The 13,651-nt window shown below is 40.5% G+C and overlaps 2 protein-coding genes across 2 annotated transcripts; both read right to left on the bottom strand.

Annotated features, from left to right (window-relative positions):
* Nucleotides 1-5,183: 5,183 nt before the first annotated feature.
* On the bottom strand, nt 5,184-5,954 carry LOC147603379 (polyphenol oxidase latent form, chloroplastic-like). The gene has a single exon (XM_086796950.1). It carries the CDS (start codon nt 5,952-5,954, stop codon nt 5,184-5,186), a length of 771 nt encoding a protein of 256 aa, XP_086653076.1.
* Nucleotides 5,955-6,101: 147 nt separating this feature from the next.
* On the bottom strand, nt 6,102-7,100 carry LOC147603378 (polyphenol oxidase, chloroplastic-like). Its single transcript, XM_086796949.1, has one exon. The coding sequence runs from the start codon at nt 7,098-7,100 to the stop codon at nt 6,102-6,104; it is 999 nt and encodes a 332-aa protein (XP_086653075.1).
* Nucleotides 7,101-13,651: the final 6,551 nt, after the last annotated feature.

The following is a 13,651-nucleotide window of genomic DNA, read 5'->3' as shown; positions in this document are numbered from 1 at the left end:
GCAGTTGGTAGGATAGGTGTTGACAGAAGTGCAAAAAGAATGGGTATCCACACAAGTTGGATAAAGGAGTACCTAAGAATCTACACCTTGAATTAAGAAAGAGTGAGAAAAATGCAGTATATTGCAACAAAGTCTAGAAGGTAAGCTAGAATATTGGTTTCTAGAGGAAGAGATGGAGAAATATGTGGGAGGCAAGTATCCCAATGAAAGCCCATGTCTTCTTATAGAGGGTATGCATGTTGGCCTTACCATTACGACTCAAGCTATTACAAAGGAACTTCACTTCTAGAATTTTCCCAAAGCGTAGAGCTGCTTTCAAAGATGGGAGGCATGCCTTCTGGGATTGTTGAGCTATTAGAGGGGGGTATGGGGTAGAATTGGGAAATGGGTATCTAAAAGTGTAGGGGTTTAGAGATTTTGGGAAGATTGGGTTCTTGGAAGGTTGGCTGATATTGATAGAGAAATAAATCTAGTATTTAATGTCATTATATTTTGTTATTTGTGGGAAATTTGGATTTCCAAGAATAATATAGTCTTTGAGAAAGAGGTCAACATTGGGGTAGATGCCCTAGAGCTACTGTATAAAATTATCCTAGTTTATATATTATGTTAATAAACTAAATGATACTGACATATTTCAATTAATCCAAACCCTGCAAAACAGACGTGTATCAGATGATCTGTTCCACAGATTGGCACACCCTTGTACATACTAGGTTTTTCCTAACTATTGACATTATGCAGGGTTACTCAGGACATGATATGAGAGAAAAGCTTTGTAAGTTTGGTTCAAAGATTAGAAGATGGTACCTAAAGGAAAAATAGCCTACCTACACCTTTGTGGATTTCATTGAGAATCCTCTAGGAACAAGACTAGTTGTAAAGATCTGGGTAGGTGGGAAAGTTTTAGAGAAGCAATGTCCCAAAGGATGTACTTATGAAGCCATGATGATTGCCTATATGCAATCAGGTTATCATATCTCTTGGGATCAGTCTTCCTTTGTTTGGTAAGAGGAAAGGTGGGATCTCATATACAAGCTACTTAATTGTAAGTTGAAAGATCTTGGACTGGAGAAGGACCCCTCTGGCTGATGATTCTGATGTATTCAAGAGAAGAATTGTAAATGAACTTTTTGTAAAGGATTGGATTTGTTAATATTATATATATTTACTGTTCCCAAATAAAGAACTTATAGCCTTTCATCTTTCTGGCATTTGCACGTACAAAAGGACAATAGTTTAGATCTTGTTTTCCATTAAAAGAAATATATGCATATAATAGACATTACAATAAAAATAAGACTAAGAATCAAAGAAAAAGTAAAATGTGTTACCGTATAGGTCTTCAAAGAAGATGTTGACAAATTAAGGAAATACTTAGACTTGTAGCCACAAACATGCAAAGAGAAATATCATGGAAGATTATTGAAAAAGTAGAATGTGTATTCCCAAAAAGAACCTAAACACTACTTATTATCTACTCTTAAAAACATCATGCATGATTAACCTCCAAATCTAAAGTCTAAACTTAATTAAAAACCTAAAGATTGATTATTACCTACTTTAAGAAAATCCTGCCAAACATCATGAAAGTTTACCCTCCAAATGTAAAGTCTAAACTTAATTAAAAACCTAAAGAGTGATTATTTCTTACTCAAAAAAATTCTGAGTAGCAAACCTTTTGAGAACAAAAACTTCAAAATAGAAAGCTTAAACTTAACACGCATTATCAGTAACTTGGAACCTAGAAAACTAATCAAATAATGACATAAACATCAACAAGGTATCATAAAAAATTAGAATCATAAAGACTTGAAGGCTAGTAGACTAAGCAACATACTTGTAAATATTTTCCTAACAAAAGAAGGAGAAACGCAAAAGCTATGGTAGATTCGAATAAATAGTAGAAAAAAGAGAGACGAGGGGATAAGGGGGGTGGGGTGGAGGGGTGGAGGGGGGACTAAAAAAAAGAGGAAACAAAAAAAGTGGAAATGAAAGAGTTGTAAAAGGAGTAGAAAAAAGAGAGGCAAGGGAAGAGGGGGAGGGAGGAACTTGAAAAAAGAGTAAACAAAAGGGAAGAAGATAATTTTTTTGAATTACAGTCAAATCACCTTGTTGTTAAGAGAGTATAAGCTACATCTTCCACTTCCTTATATTTTAATATAAACCTCTTAATATTTTATTTGAGAAACTTTAACTTGTCAGAGTTGGTGGTAGAAGATTCAAAAAGATCCATGTTACATGGATCTTGAATCTTAGCTCTCTAATTGGTTGGACCATTCTTTTTTTAATACTTTATTATAGGGCCCTTTTTGAGTCCAAATTTCACCTAATGAGTGCTTTGCTCTGATAGGAACATGGATCCAAAAGAGCAAGTGATTTTATATTATTACCATCATCTTCGATGCTTACCCGGATACATACACATCACTTTCAAAGGCATGATTGATACCTGAATGCCCCATTTGTATTTTAGACACACTTTATGCAAGTTTCAATCACAAAGAAATCATTATAGATTCAAACTTAGCAAGAAGGGTTGTAGATTCTTATCTATACCCAAGCAAGATAAGAATCCCATGATGGTTGTAATCTATTTCATTGTTTTCAAGAATGGGTGAGTTCTGTAGAGAGAGTAGAAATAGTCCATAAAATTTTGAAAGAATTCAAGTATGAGCTTAAGACCAACATAGAATAAGATCTTAAAAGGGCCTCTCGTTTGGATATTTAACATATATAGTTTGTTGTCCTTGTCTAGCTTCAAAATCAAAATCTTCTAGTTCATTATCGCTCATTGTTGAACATGAATCTTGACAAGCTTTGTTAGAATAGCTGTCAACTCTACCTTTTAAATGAATAGCATCTAGTCCATGTGGAAACAACCTCTTATGGGATTTTTTGGGACTCAACTAGTATAAACATTACTCTTGTGAATACACAACTCATGGCCATGGGTTTGGACTAGGACATTCAGTGGAAACAATGAGTTTTTATTTGTGGGCTCGGGTTTTGTGTGACACTTGGGAGGTATGTTTTGGTTTTTCACCACCTAAGATAGGACTTCTAGGATGCCGAGGTCTTTACCCCCTCAATTGGACATTTTCTCCCTACGTTCAATTTATTGTGCTTGTTATTCCGAGCTCCTACTCTCGGCATTGATTAGCATTGCATCACAAAAAATGTATATATTTAATGGTATTAAATGTGCTATTTTGTGTTGATTTGATTTTAGATGATTAAAAGCTAGGAATTTGTTTAATTTTGCCTAAAGAGGTTAAAGAATCCCTAAAATGAGTGAGCAATAGATTATTTGTGATTGATTTTGATTAATCTTTTCTTTTTTATTTGCTTAATCATGTTGGTTTTGGATGATTAAAAGCTAGACAATTGTTAAATTTTCCTTAAAGAGGTTCAAGAAGCCCTAAAATGAGTGAGCAATAGATTATTTGTGATTTATTTTGATTAATAATTTCTCTTTTATTTGCTTCATTATGCTGATTCTTGCTTACTTGAGTAGTTTACGTTTCCAATTTGTTAAGATTAAAGTATGTTTTGCTTAATGTCTAGCTTGGTCATCGTAACATTTTTATCACATTGGGACTAAGCTTAGTTTAAATCAAACGTGCTTAATTGGGTCACTAATCACAGGCCAAATTCAAAGTAATTATTTAATAAATGTGCGTAATTGGGTCACTTATTAGAGGAATCACAAAAAAAAGTTCATCTTGCTGCTCAAAAAACAACACATAGGGGATTTGAAGAAGTAGGTTCTATGCAAATACTCATTTTGCTTAATAGGCTAATAGCCACATGTTTGAGAATGACAAGGTCTCTCTCCTAAAGCGGCCACACCTATGTGCAACAACCCCAAAAGCCCTTGCAGTCTGAAGCCCTTGAGTAAAGGTAGTAGCGATGCCAAGGGAAGATGTTGAAGTGAATTTGGAGCTCGGTGAATGCATAGGATGAGTATTTACACAATTTGCCCCTCCCTCCCTCCATCGACCTCCTCTTACAGGCATACTTGATGTTGAGTTTCACCTTTTAGGCAATGGATGCTCACATGCTACAGGATGGTCACTACTGTAGCCTGTGAGCATCTTTCTAGTGTTGTTGTATCACTAGAATAATCCATGATATAAACATTGCAATGTAGTGTGTGCACATCAACGTTTATATCAACGTTTTGAGATCGGATAATTTTTACCTTTTGTACACACCATGGTCCCGATATTCTAATTGCATATTAGAATATTCTAGAGAGCACATGCCACATATTATTCATAATGGTAGATGGTCCTTTCTATGAGATCAATGTGAGATTTTGTTTACTCAATTACTTAGGATAAATCCTTACGAGGTTATATTTAAATGGATTTAGTGTGGAAGCTTAGGAGTCTATTTTTAATTTTATGTTTCATTAGATGGCTACTTCCTATCAGAGATGGTTCATGCCACTTCTTACTATATATAAAAGAGGACACATCTCTCTCCATGTGTCTATGTATGCCAAGCACCCATCAAACTTGATGTGTCTATGTATATGCCAAGTTCAATGGTGCTTTGTTCAAAGAAAACGAAGTGCTTGAGGATCTCCCTTTGTGGATATATATGCAAAGCATAGTGCCTTGATATACAAGTATGCCAATTTTGATGCTTTCTTCATAGCCGTCCATCATTGCCAAAATGGTCTTCAAATTTAAGGCCTACTCTATGGTATCCAAACCACTCCCGTCCCGAGGATGGGTTGGGGGACTAGTATTGATAAAGATTCTATACACACCATAGTCTCTATATTAAAATTGCATTGAATTAATTCTCTTGTTCATTTTCTTATCCCTTTTAATTTTATTTTCGTCCTTACAAAAAAATGTGAATCTAGTCAAAATAACTCATGCAAGTGGAAGGAATGGGAACCTCATTTGGATTTTCAAGCATGCTAGGAAACCACGTTCACTCAAAACATAATCTATATACTATGTGTCAAAGAGTAATTATACTGTAATTATTTAGTGATCGGCAACATGGCCCATCAGCCAAGTTTAATATCCGGCAATATCCTTACCATGTCACCAATCGAGGACCACAAGGAAAACAAAAGCGTACAATATAAAGCATACTCAAGATCCGTAAGCACTGCCTCTTCCCAAGACATTCACAGCACAACGCTGTAGGTAGGCCGAGCTCTAAACATATACGATCTTAAAACCTGCTATGGTCACGGGAGTGGCGCTGGTAGCTGACACTTTCACTACGACGGTGACAGTTATCTTCTCCTGATCTTCGATGCCAAGCTTCGTGATGTTGTCGCTGATGCTGAACTTCACATTGATTCTGCTCTTCGACATGTCCATCCCGATGTGGGGCACATTCGCATAAGAGCCCACATACTCAGCACAATCCAGAGAAGTTGTAGAGTCTGCATCCGGCAGGTTAATGAAAACTGCCAAGTGGGTTGCTGAGGTCTTGGGCACCTGCACGTCTTGCAGAACCAGCACCTCTTCCACTTCGGACTCACTAAGCCCCTTGGATTTAGCATACTCTGCTAGATTAGTAGGGCGTGTTACGAGGGAGGAGAGCGTGGTAGTGAGATCTTGAGCTTTTTTACCTTCGGCAGCAGACCCCACTTCAGCAAGCTTGTCCTTGCCTTTTGGAACAACCCCTTTCACCTTAAGGAGGGGCTTGGGCTCAAGCTTGAGCCAAAGCTTGTCGCCTGGGGCTTCCTCATAAGTGACCCCTAGCTGCTTTTTAGTATCCAGGCAGTCTTTCACATACACTTGCACCAGCTCTGACTTCTCATTGTAAAACACAAATGAGGAGTTGAGGAAGTCGGAGTCTGTGTAAAGATCTTTGCGACGATTCGGCAGTGCATCCCACACGGTCCACATCCGATCAACATTTGCATGATGGCTATAGAACAAGGGGTCCCTCCCAGCAGAATAGAAGTTGCCCGTCATGATTCTAATTTTAGGCCCCGGCTACAGCTAGTCCTGCACTTTTAGCAGACGACGAGCATCACCTGGAGTACTGTTTCCAGGCTACTACAGTCTATGATTGGTAGGTTTACTTCATGTCTAGCGGCTAATTAACAAGGCGCTGATTGCTTACCCGAAGAGGGGGGCTGCTCCCATGAAGAGGGTGGCGGTGGTGGGTTTGACGGTGGACTGGTACATGACACTGAGATTGTCGGCGATGATTTGGCTGTCGGTGAGGTTAGCAGAGGTGTCGGAGACGCTGAGGGTGTTGATGGAGGGGGGCAAGTGGTTCTGGTTGCGCTTCTCGTCGTAGAGGGCAGGATAGGTCTGGGCTTGGGTGAACAGTGCAGGCATGACGTTACCGCCAAACTTCTGGTCGTCCCAGTTCCAGAAAGGGAGGGCAAAGGACGGGTCATTGATGAGGCTGGCTAGAATCTTCTCGTGGAAGTAGAGGTAGTAGCGATGCCACGGGAAGAAGGTGTAGGAGAAGTGTATTTGGAGCTCGGCGCTGCTGTTCTGCGGGGACGGATACGCCCCATTGCAAAACGCGCAGTGCACGTCGGCCTGCTGCTTGAAGCTGCGCGGATCAGTATCCGGCAACGCTCTCATCAGCTCATAAGCCTTGTTGTATTTCGCAATATAGGCAGCGTCCACCTTGTTCGCCGGTTTCCTTACCTTGAGCACCGAGCCCGGACTCGGCGTGAACACCTTCGGCGCACTCGCCGACTCCGGCAAGCAGCACGTCACGGTCGTTCCGCTCGTTGTGCTCACCGTCGCCGGCTCACATTTCGCGAGATCCGGCGGCGTCACCGGCACTCCCACTGCTGGGTAACTCAGCAACGTCGACACACCCGCTACTGATGCAGCTAGCAACTCTCGTCTCTCCAGATTAAGTGATCCATCCTCCCTACGTCCATCTCTCACATCAACTCTACTACCCTTGTCAACCTCAGATTCCTTATACCCTTCTGCTCTCCATATTAAACGCGTTCTCGAGCCTACGCCGGCACTATCACGGACCCCCCTAAAAGGGCAACGCACCTTGAGAAACGGCGACTCACCCACACAAAGGCGAGACTGGCTGGATGAATGCAAGGTGAATGCGTGAGCTGAAGCTAACGAAGCCATGGCTACGAATCTCAGAGAACACAAGCTGCCCCTCCCTCGAGTATTTATAGGCATACTTGATGTTGGGTGCCCATGATAGCCAAGAAAACATAGAGAGAGCATCCATTTGAGCATGACGTAAGCATAGCACCAGTCGTATGATGGCATGTATTATGGCCTCTCTTTACATAGCATCGTAGAGATGTTGTATAGCACGATATGACCCAATAAGAAAGGGTACAAACATTATAACTCGCAAGCTCTTGAAGCTGCAAGCTCGTGACGCTCTTGAACGTCGGGCCATCCAAAAGCCTAGATTCCCTTTGTAAGCTTATATCCGTAGTACAAAGTGTGACATACTCACGTTCTAGTTGCATGGACACCTTATAATCTTTGTTTTGGGGAAATATAGTCATATTTATATTAGTATGCTATCCATCTACATGTAAAACAATCATCCTTTTACACATACCAAAGGAACAGTTCAATTCTCAACAAAAAAAAAGGGAACCTAGCATCCCCATACTCTTCTCATATTTGCATCCATAATTCTCCCCTCCCCCCCTCCCACCTATAGCACTAGTAGAGCTCTTTATTATTTAGCAACTGGGACAACATATTAGATGGGATCAATCATCTTTTGTGTGGGACAATGAGAGGTGGGACCGAATTTCTGGGCTTCTAAATAGGACACCTTGTAATCTTTTATCACTTACTCATATTGAACTAAAAAGTACTTACCAAATATGGTTTTGCATCGACATCTTGATACACAAGAGTAGGTTGTTGTAAAATCATGCAGAACAAGCTTAGAGGTGAATACTTGGAGTTTTCAATGTTGCACACATGAAAGTTTTAAGGCATGCCCAAGCTAATAGTCATTGCTATAATCTTAGTATGCTTAATTATCTATCAAAGTATTTGCTATTATGAACTTTCCATGATACATTGTAGGCTTAAACATATAAGTTGATGAAACACATCTTTGTACTTCTCATGTTTATAGTAAGAAAAGAACGCAAAATTTTCTTCATGCATCACATCAACCTTTATTATACCCCAAGAGCATGACGTAAAATGTTGCATAATTAATATAAGGGATGGTCTCTAGATTTAGAATTCTAGGAGATGCAATTTTTTTTGGGCTTCAATGTCTTTGACTTTAATTAGAAATGGAGCTAGCATTTCATTTCAAAACTATGTGTACTTATAAGGTATCTTTTTTTAAAATCTTCCACACACTTCACATGAGAAGTTCTGTTGCAATGAGGCAATAGGTGCTTGGGTGTTGTTCGCACGTTAGGAGTTACAACTTCTATGCAATGCATGTGCTCATTCTTGGCTCTATTTAGTTGACATAAAAAATGGTCGGTTTGCTTGGGTGTTGTTCGCACTTTAGGAGTTACAACTTTTATGCAATGCATGTGCTCATTCTTGGCTCTACTTAGTCGACATAAAAAATGGTCGGTTTGCTTGACAACAAGTTATCTCAAGACTTCAAGAAGAAATAGAGTGCTATTGCAAACCATTATATTCAAGTGCTTTTACATTCCAATGAGAACTCATGGAAAGTCTCACCTCATCACACCATGCTTGTACATAATAAACTCTTGAAGAAAAACCTTCTAGGGAACTATAGAAAACTAGTATTAATACATAATGGACAACCTTCTAGGGACCAGTGAACTATAGGAGACTCGTATTGATACATAATGGACTTAATTAAAAATCCTAGGTAATATTACTTTAGTAGTGAGTTAGATTTATTAACTTATGATATTGTGTTTCAAGTGTTTATAATATTACACTCAAGTTTTTTTCTAATTTGATATGAGTGTCGATTTTTCAAAGGTATCTTTTAAACTATAAAGCTGAAGAGGTCTCGGGTGACCCTATGGGAATTAGTAGCGTCGCTACATCCAAGGACAACCTAGGCTATTACGACCACTAGGCAATGCACTACCAGGTGACGACCCCACTATGAGCATGAACACCACCCCCCTTTCGGCACTACAGAAAATCCCCCATCGCGCTCCCACCTCCTAGTGTGCTTCCCTCCAAAAATACCAATCGGGGGTATAACTCTAGCTTATATATGGCTCTTCGACTTCCTATGTTTCTTCAATGGGATATTAATCTAACATATCTTCCAATCATTTCATGCTCGAATTACCTCAACACCTCCTCCATTAGAGCCACCTGAAAATAGCAGCGCCAAGACCACAAGCCCGCTGCTACACAGACCACAAGCCCGAGCTCTGATACCGTAGTGCCAAGACCACAAGCCTGAGCTCTGATACCATGTGAAAATTCACAGTAGCACTCCCACATCCACGCATAACCCAGGCCATTAGGACGATCAGTTAACACACCACCACCAGGAGCACGAATACCACTCTCCCTTAGGTTTTTATTATATAATATAGAGTTTTAAATATTAGAACATCGCTGGGCCTGTTCTCGTGGGGTGGCCACCCGTGGTACTGGTGGTGGGTCAGGTGGTGGGTCAGTGGCTCTTTCCTCCTAGAAATCAACGAGCGTTTCTGTCGATCCTGTTGGCCACAGGTTGAAAACGAGGGAAAACCATCCACAGATGCGAAGCCAATGGCACTAACCGACTCCCGAGCCCTACAGAAACCATCCTAACTCCACGGACCACACTCCACACTGACCGTTCTCAGGAACCTCTCTGCGCCTTGTTTCAGAGGCTGTAAATGCAACCAGAAGTGAAGCAACTACCAATCAAGGCTGCTTTTGACTTCTAAGGACCAGAATCTGATTTTGAATATCCAAAGAAGTAGAATGGCCAGACTCCAAAGAAGTAGAATGGCCAGACTCCAGCCTGCACAATTCTGAGTAGATTTGCTCTTTCTTTTCCTCTCATTCTAGTCACAGACTTTCTAGTAAAGAGTGGAAGAAGAGTTGGCCCTCCAGCACTCAACTCTCTTTTTTAAAGAGTGGTGGGCTGGGAAAGTAGACAGGCCCTCAAAGGAGATGTTCAAACTCTTGAGGAAGAAGAATGTCAAGGAACTCATGCCAAGATTGTTGACTGAAAATGGTCCAGTTGAATCAGACACCCACAATTTGGAGTTTGTGAAAAAACACTTTGAAGCTCTCTTTAGCCCAAAAGAAGAAGTTACAGCAGAAGTAAGAGCCAATAGGGATCTAATATGGGAGGTTAGGAATAAAGTCATCCCAGCTGAGGCTGTCCCCCCTGATTGATTCTCCGATTAGTCAAGCTGACCTGTATGCAGCTATTGAACAGTTGAAGCCCAACAATAAAAACCCCGGCTTGGATGGACTACCTGCTGAATTTTTCCAGGTGTATAAAGAGGAGTTAACTCCCTGCCTGCTGAAAGTGTGGGAAGAATCTGTGAAGTACAAGGCACTTCCTAACCTTATAAACACAAGAGTTATTAAGCTGATTCATAAAAGAGGTCCAAAGGATGAGCTGGGAAACTGGAGGCCACTTACTATGCTGAACACTTGCTACAAGATTTTTGCCAAAGCTGTTGCCAACAAAATTTCCAGCCACCTCTCCAAGTGGATTACTGAAGAGTAGAAAGGGTTCATTAAAGGGAGGAGGATTCTTGAAGCAGTAATTGTACTTTGGGAAGGGATTGAACATGCTGAAGAGACTGAACAACACTTTGTGTTTGTCAAAGTGGATTATGATAAAGCTTATGATAGACTGGAATGGTCCTTCATTTTGGAAAGCCTTTCCCACATGGGATTTGGGGAGAACTTGGTGGGTTTTGTCCAGACCTTGCTGGGAAATGCACATGCTAAAGTTGCCATCAATGGCATGCTTTTTGAAGCCTTCAGTTTGAATAGGTCAGTCAGGCAAGGATGCCCCCTAGCCCCACTGCTATTTGCCATAGCAGGAGATGGCTTTAACTGCTTAATCAACTGGAAAGACAATTGATAAAGGGAATCAACCTCCCCAACTCCTCCAAACAGCTTTGCCTATCTCAGTTTGCTGATGACACAAATGCTCTGCTGAAAAACGAAGAAAGCTCCCTGAAGAACTTTTGGAAGGCATTGGGTATTTTTTGCTCTGCCTGAGGCTCCAAGATCAACCACCATAAAACTGGAGTCAGGTCCTTCATCTCCCCCATTCTTGAATGGATGGCAAGTCAGGGATGCACTATTATTCCAGAAGGACAGCCCTTTAGGCTACTAGGCATCCCTATGGGCTTTGGCATTACTATGAAGCAGAGATGGGAATGGGTGCTGGAGAGATTTAAAGGAAAGCTGAATAGATGGTTGGGATATCATGCCAATATTGGCAGGCAGAGTGTTTGTGCTCAACCACTTCATCTCTGCCTACCTTCTATTCTTTCTCAGCTATTGGAGACCCCCAGATTGCCATTTGAAAGAAGTGGTCAAGATATGTAGGAATTTTTTGTGGTCTGGAGATCCTAACAAGAAGGGTGCTGCTAAGGTGAAATGGGAAATCTGCATCCTCCCTAAGAATAAAGGTGGCCTAGGAGTCAAAGATTTAAGAGGGTGGGCAGACAAACTTGCTATCAAAGTTATAATCAGAGCGTTGGACCAGCCCTCTGCTGACTGGGCTTTCCTTCTGTTTAGGAAGCTGAATCAGTTTTATCTCAAAGAACACAAACAGTGGGCCAATCTCCCTTGGGTTACCATCTTTTTTGGCCCAGCTGAAGTCACTCCTGTGGGGTCCCTCCTTCTCAAGTCTCTCTGGCAAGCTTGGAACAGATGGAGACATTTGCTTCAGTTCAAAAATGATAATAGAAAGGATCAAACCATCAGAAAAGAAGAATCCATCTAGTGGTCCAAGCCACCTATTCCTCTACTTCCCCCACCCCAAGTTAGAACAGCCAGAAGAGTTCATCAGAAAGGTATTAGGACCTGGTCTGATCTATGGGATGTGAACAACAACAGGTGGTATTCTTCTGAATAGTTACTCATTTCTATTCCCTTCCAACCTTGGGAAATTCGGCTGATAGCTAACAGAATATCTATGTTCCCTAAAGATCTGTATTGGATATTTGAGACTGATAGCTCTCCATCCTTCAGAGATGTAATATGGAAAGGAGGCGCTTCCCTTAAAAACCCTCCCTCATGCTCAAGAGAGTTGGTTCCTCCTTTACATGTCACATTAAACAGGAGATGGCACTTAGCACTGGACAGACAACAGTGGGCTTTTAAGTTCCAGAGCATCTAGCAGAGTAACATTCAGCCCAAACACTCAGTTTTGCTATGGCTTTTGCTCCACAAAGCTGTATGGACTAGTTCCAAAAGCAGGGAAGTGGGTCAGAGTGATGGATTATGTACAAGATGTAAACAGTCAGTTGAGGATATTCCCCATCTTTTCCTCAATTGCCCAACTAACTCCCCAATTTTAGCCCCTTTGTTCAGGACATTAGGATTTTCCACCTCTTGGAAACAACTGATATTAGGAGACTCAGTGTCTTTGATTTCTGAATATTGGAACAAGTGTAGGGCAGAATTTCTCTGGGTCATATAGTCCTTCAGAAATAATGTTCTATTTACTACTGCTTTTCAAGCTCTCAGCTTGAAAGCCCTCTTTTCTGGATGTGTAGTGCAGGATTCTACTCTCAAGATGGACAGGGTAAGAATTTACAAGCAGCGCATTGGGGTGATTAAAGATGCAGTGAAGTTTTACAGTGAACAAGACAGTGACTCCCATCATGCATTGGAAGAGGATGGAACAATGAACATCACACGCGAATGGTTACAGGAGCTTTCTGATGACATACATGACCTGGCAAGGAGATTTGAAAAAGCTCATGAATTTGTGGCTAAGCTACAGGCGGAAATTGACAATTTGTAAATCATTATGTTAGCCTGGTCAGTGTGGCAACACTTTTGTGTAAAAGGTCCTGATGTATATGGCTACCCCCCCCAGCTTACTTCTTTTGTTTGAAGAGTCCTGATGTATATGAATACTCACCTAGCTTATCACCTTTTCCTTGGGTGATCTGATGTATTTTTTGGCTTTCTAATTAATTCACTGCGTATTTGGTTTTTTAAAAAAAATCAAGGCTGCTTTTTGAGAGGCGTCATACTCCTTCAGTCCTCGATTTTGAAGGGTAGAGAAGGGCTGAAATAAACCCTTCCCTTTTTTTTAAAGGTCATTTTTTAACATACCCTTCCAACATTTCATAATTCTTATTTTATCAATATGCATGCAGCATGTCTTAAATAACAATTTTATTTTTTTATAGTTAACAAAATAATTAAAATTAGTAAAAATAATTCAACACTATTGAAGTGACAAATACACATAATGGTATAGGGAGAGAAGGTTTTTAATCATTTGAAGAAAGTTAGCATTACAACTCATGTTACTTTTGAGGTTTTCTTTCTTTTATACTTTTCCATATCTCAAATATTCCATCTCAATCCACATCTCCCATGTTGAGTGGAGCTGAAAGCGAGATGAACATTACCATGTCAAGAGTTTTCAAGGCCAACAACATCTTCCTATGCTTTTGATCCTATTCTGCTTAGAAAAACCTCTCTCATATATTGCTGAACTAGCTGGTAATGTCACAACAATTTGCCACAACTTGTATGGT

This window comes from Cibotium barometz, chromosome 64 (genome assembly GCF_041138505.1).
Source record: "Cibotium barometz isolate CiBa-2024 chromosome 64, ASM4113850v1, whole genome shotgun sequence".
In the NCBI taxonomy this organism is placed as follows: Eukaryota; Viridiplantae; Streptophyta; class Polypodiopsida; order Cyatheales; family Cibotiaceae; genus Cibotium; species Cibotium barometz.
The sequence above is the reverse complement of the archived record's forward strand: the minus strand, read 5'-3'. Positions and strand labels throughout refer to the sequence as shown.

Excerpts from the sequence above, each read along its gene's own strand:
- LOC147603379 (XM_086796950.1), bottom strand. The coding sequence starts at position 5,954 with ATGACGGGCAACTTCTATTCTGCTGGGAGGGACCCCTTGTTCTATAGC.
- LOC147603378 (XM_086796949.1), bottom strand. The coding sequence starts at position 7,100 with ATGGCTTCGTTAGCTTCAGCTCACGCATTCACCTTGCATTCATCCAGC.